The 5,303-nt window shown below is 35.9% G+C and overlaps 1 protein-coding gene across 1 annotated transcript; it reads left to right on the top strand.

The window, feature by feature from the left end:
* The first annotated feature begins 653 nt into the window (after positions 1 to 653).
* Positions 654 to 1,031, top strand: LOC125468416 (secreted RxLR effector protein 161-like). The gene has a single exon (XM_048564105.1). The coding sequence runs from the start codon at positions 654 to 656 to the stop codon at positions 1,029 to 1,031; it is 378 nt and encodes a 125-aa protein (XP_048420062.1).
* Positions 1,032 to 5,303: the final 4,272 nt, after the last annotated feature.

The following is a 5,303-nucleotide window of genomic DNA, read 5'->3' as shown; positions in this document are numbered from 1 at the left end:
ATAAAGAAACCTTCTCACCAGTTTCATCCAAAGACTACTTGAGGGTGATTATGGCTTTAATAGCCCATTTCAACTTGGAATTACATCAAATGGATGTCAAGTCAGCTTTCCTTAACGATGATTTGCTTGAAGAAATAGTAATGGTTTAGCCACCAGGTTTTGTGGAGAAAGGGAAGGAGTCTATGGTTTGTAAACTTAATAAATGGGTTAAAATAATCATCCAGGCAGTGGTACATCAGATTTGACCAACTTGTTTCTGTTTTTGGTTTTGAAGAAAACAAGATTGATGACTGTATATATCTCAAGGTCTATGGCACAAAATTCATATTTTTGGTATTATATGTGGATGATATTTTGTTAGCTAGCTTAGACTTAACTCTCTTGCACATAACTAAAAGTTTTTATATGAAAGACCTTGGTGAGGCGCATTTTGTTCTTGGCATTGAAATTGAGTGAGATAGATCCAAGAGAATGCTAAGATTGTCCCAAAAGACCTATATTGACAGAATCATGAAGAGATTCAACATGGAAAAATGTACAAGTGGCGAGCTTCCCATTGCAAAGGGTGACAAGCTAAGCACTAATCAATGCCTTAAAAATGATCTTGAGAAGAATGGAAAGATAAGCCTTATGCTTCACTTGTTGGTAGTATCATGTATGCTAAAGTGTGCACAAGGCCTGATTTGGGGTTTGTAGTTAGTGTTCGAGGGCATTTTCAGTCTAATACTAGGAATTCTCACTGGGCTGCAGCAAAGAAAGTACTCAGGTACTTAAAAAGAACAAGAAATGTTGCAGTGGTATATCAACTTGAGAATTTGGAAATGGTGGCTTATTCTGATTCAGACTTAGCTGGCTATGTTGATGATAGAAAATCTACAAGTGGATATGTTTTTCTTCTTGTTGATGGTGCAGTCTCGTGGAAGAGTTCCAAGCAAAAAGTGATTGCTTCCTCAACTATAACGTTGAATTTATTGGTTGTTACACTGCAACCAAACAAGCAATCTAGTTGGGAAATTTTATCATGGGATTGAAGGTTGTAGATTCAATTGAAATACCTATAACTATTTATTGTGACAATAAGGCTGCAATTTTCTTCTCCAAAACAACAAGAGGTCTATCACTTGTAGACTAATGAACATAAAGTATTTGCGTGTGAGAGATGAAGTCAGAAAAGGGTTAATCAACCTAGTTCATATAGGGACTAATTCTATGACAACTGATCTAATAACTAAGGGCTTACCAATGGGAGTGTTCAAGAAACATGTCTACAATATGGGAATGTGAGGATTTTAATTCTGTTAATGAGTGGGAGTAGTACACCCATTTGTTGTTTTCTGTTATGTTTCATTTTGCTTAATTGGATGTTTTCATTATGTTTTGCTCTCATATTATCTTATTGAAATACTATGAGCCATGCTTTTGCATGAGGCTTAATTCAATGCTCATGACTTACATACTTGTGACAATAAAATGCACATGTAAGAGGAATTACATACAACATCGAAGCTATAAGTGACAGGTTGTTAAAGGTTTAATTGCAACTTCTGGGGACTCAGTGATCACCTTAATCTTAACCAATGTAATGTCATTCTTCTTGGACACTCAAGTGGGAGAATGTAAGTTTGTGAGTGTCATGGAGAATGACTTCTTGTTCTCGACAAACTTGTAACTCAGTTTATGAGTTATCACGTCAAGAAAATCACATTCTTATTTGGCTATAAGATTAAGAGTCCTAACATGCAATTATATTCAAGTAACCTTATTATGTTTTGACAAGAGTTCAATACCAAGTAGGACTATATAGAAACCCTAATTATATGGAATATCCTGGGCATCAGTTGATAAGCTTGATATTAAGGGTGATTGGCTATATATATTAGGAGGTCCCTACGCTCACAACATCTATGCCTTTTTGAGTGTAACCCTATTCTAAGCTGGAACTTTTGGTTGTTGAGTGTAGAAGATCTCCTTTTCATTTTCTGCAGCAATGGCGAGTTCTTCTTCAGGTAAGCATACTTCCTTTACGTATGCATGTTGTAATATATATGTGGTTCTATGCATGCAGTATCTTTAATGGCTTACAACCACTCCCTCTACTTTATGTACAGGCACGAACATATGTTGAAAACATGGTGGAAAGTCCACTTCGTGAAGCTTTAACGGTTCAACGTGATGCACTAATACCTCAATCCAGGTTTATTCTTAAGAATTTTTTTATTTAAACACCACTCTTATCTTAGTTCACCCCACGCTTTAATTTCATATTTTCGTCTTTTCTCCCAAAATTGCTCCTATTTAATACTATCACATCCACACCCACACCACTTTTAACCAGAGAGAGAGAAACAAAGAAAAAGGCCTTTTCCTCCTCATATCATTCGGCGCATTTGTCCATTTCCATGGGTAGGAGTTTGGGGCCTAAAAAGCATGAGAGGAAACGGTTAGGGCTGATTTGGGTTTGGATTGCATTCAGCAGACATGAGTATGAGTTTGGGTGTTCTTCTAGCTCCATGTCATGCATAATGTTGTGAGTTCTTTTTTTTCTCGATTTTTTTCGATTTTAGAATTCCTCGGGAGTTTTAGTGAAGTGCTATATGTGAATTGCAATCTGAGATTGTGTTCTCGAGAAAAGCGGGAAGATGGAACTTGGGGACTGGGGAGAGGATGAGAGAGAAAAGGGATTGGGTACGAGAGAGAAGTGCGAAGAAAGGGAAATATTTTTTGGCAAGTGATTTTCACACACTATTTTTGGCTTCTCAAACACCCTGTTTTATTTACAAACATTGGAAATAATAAATCAAATGGAATTAATGACAAGGATTAAACGGAGGAGTGTAAGAGGCTAAAAATGATGTGTGTTTATCATTTCTTTTTTTTTTTTTTTTTTTTCCCTATATTTACTTTTTGAAGTGTCAATGAGGATCGTAGAATTAAATACCACAATTTTAATTGTTTGCACAAGAACTCTGTGTGACTTCGGGCAAGTGAGCTCAAGAAGTCTTATGCAGTTAAAAAGTTTTAATAAAGAAAAGTGATGGGTGAACGCAGATAAGAGTGATATTTAAATATAAAAGCCCCATACTTAATTTCATATGCTGACAATTTGTTATCATGCATGACAAAGTTAATTCTTTCAATCTAACAAATTTATATGGAACATTAATGCAGAGAAATCTGGGAAGTTTCAAAATTGTTCTGGCAAGATCTGCTTCTGAACACAGGTCCTAAAGCAGAGTACGCGGACAAGATTTCAATTCAAGATTGGACCACTACATGAGCTATATCGAACAAAAGCAAGTTGTTATGGAACCACTTGACCATGTAATTGTCCATTCCAAACGCTGTCTTTTGGAAAATAGGGATTCCATCCAAGAGCATGATGCAGAAAGATATTCAGAATGATTGGATAGACAGTTACACATCATGGCTGAGAATCAACTCGATGGAAGCTATAATTTAGCTGAGTGGAAAAAAAGTATTGTGGTGTTGCTTCAACTTTGGAAGGAGGCCATTATCGGTCTTAAAGGACATACAATATCTGTTTTGAAGCATTTCGATCCTTCACTAGAATACAACTTTTGTTTCCCTCAGAAGCAAATTCTAGAGTGGTTTTACGACCAGAGTAGTAAGTCATCCAGGGTAGGAATGATACTATCTCAGAAGCTGTATGATGATGATAATTGGAGGGGACTTGTTATTTGTGCTGCTTTTTCAGTCCATGCGCTTCCAACTGCTACCCTTGAAAAATTGGGTTCAGAAATGACTTTCGAACTTATGTGTCACTTAAATACTGAGGAGTATTGCTTGCACCCTATTCTCATTTGTTATACAACTAAAAGAAATTCAAGTGGTTGCATCTCCGCGGATTTATTTGGATGACTTACACACCCCGCGTTTTACCGGCAGAGTTCAAGGACATATGTAGAAGCCAGAGATTATCATAGTTGCCCAGTCTTGCATGTCGAGGATAGCAGTATCCGTCACCTGTACAAGCATGAAGTGGAGGAACTAGAGCAAGCAATAACCCAGTGCTGGACCTCCTTCTTAGACAATTCAAATCTCATCCGTGAATTCGTAGAAGAATGTTAAATTATACAGCCGAGTGGTTGATATCAAGGTAATGTAACTTTCTGTCTTTCTCTATGATATTCCCTTCTTTGTCTCCTCTCTCACGAACTCCAGAATAATTGTTCACTACTGACATGATAATTGTAATATGCAGGACCGTGGATCCATCGGGACTTTCATAAGCATTCCCTCAGGCTCATAGTACTACTGAATTTGTGGAATAAAGAGGTTAGGCTGTTGAAGAGAACCAATTAAATAAGTACAAATAGTTTGCATGGGCTAGTGAGGTAGTGCTTCACTGTTTAATTTTCTTCTTCCTTTCTACCAGTTAGGACTCGGAAGACTTTGTCTTTATGAGCTCCTTCTAAATAAAGGGATGCGTGTCGTACGTTTTAATTACTATCCATATTCCAGACTGAGTTACTCAATTAATAAGAGTTGATAGTTCTCTCAAGTTTGATCCAACCAACTTCTTTACTTTTATATTTAATTTGGACGAGGGGTGAACCAAGGTGTGCTAAGTTTGTCGACTTATAACCAAATTGGATGGAACAAATCCAAAGTTGCCATGTTGAAAATAGAAAATTATGAGAAATGTTTAATCCAATCATTTGTTAAAAATGACAAGTTTTTAACCAATTTAGTACTACGGTCTATTAATACTCTTCTTTACTTATAAATGAAAAATCTTAGTTTAGAATATTTGAAATGGCAAGTCCATAAGCGTGTTGGTCTCGCTACATACCACTATAACATATAAGCCATTTAGCGAGGAAATGATTCCTCAAAAAAGGTGCTAACTTAGACGCTAAGTGGTTTCAGCAAGGAAATATAATTGTCATTAATTTAGTCATTAAACATTATACTGGTATGCGACGTAAATTATTAATATTTTATTGAAATTCATTCAAATATCCATGAATTAAAAATAAACATTCAACAATCAAGTCACCAAAATTCATTGTAGATTGAGTCCCACAAAGTGTCCCTCAAATAAAGTTATTCAATGAATCTTTCAATGGAAGAGGTATAAATAAGGTAATGCTCGAAAGACTAACTATTAGACCAAATTTTGTAAATTATATGATGTGATTGTTGATGATTGGATTATTATTTAAGTGTTGATTAACGTACTTATTTGTATTGGTGATACATCACTTGATTTGCAAATTTAGTCTAACAAGTTGGTTTACCTATTGGTTCAAAGGTGCTTGGTGGTTGTGAATAATTGTTAG

The sequence above is a fragment of a genome, unplaced genomic scaffold (genome assembly GCF_019419815.1).
Source record: "Pyrus x bretschneideri cultivar Hongxiangsu unplaced genomic scaffold, Pyrus_bretschneideri_v1 Contig38, whole genome shotgun sequence".
NCBI classification, from domain to species: Eukaryota; Viridiplantae; Streptophyta; class Magnoliopsida; order Rosales; family Rosaceae; genus Pyrus; species Pyrus x bretschneideri.
This window is presented reverse-complemented; position numbering and strand designations above follow the sequence as displayed.

Coding starts and splice junctions, on each gene's coding strand:
- LOC125468416 (XM_048564105.1), top strand. CDS start 654: ATGTATGCTAAAGTGTGCACAAGGCCTGATTTGGGGTTTGTAGTTAGT.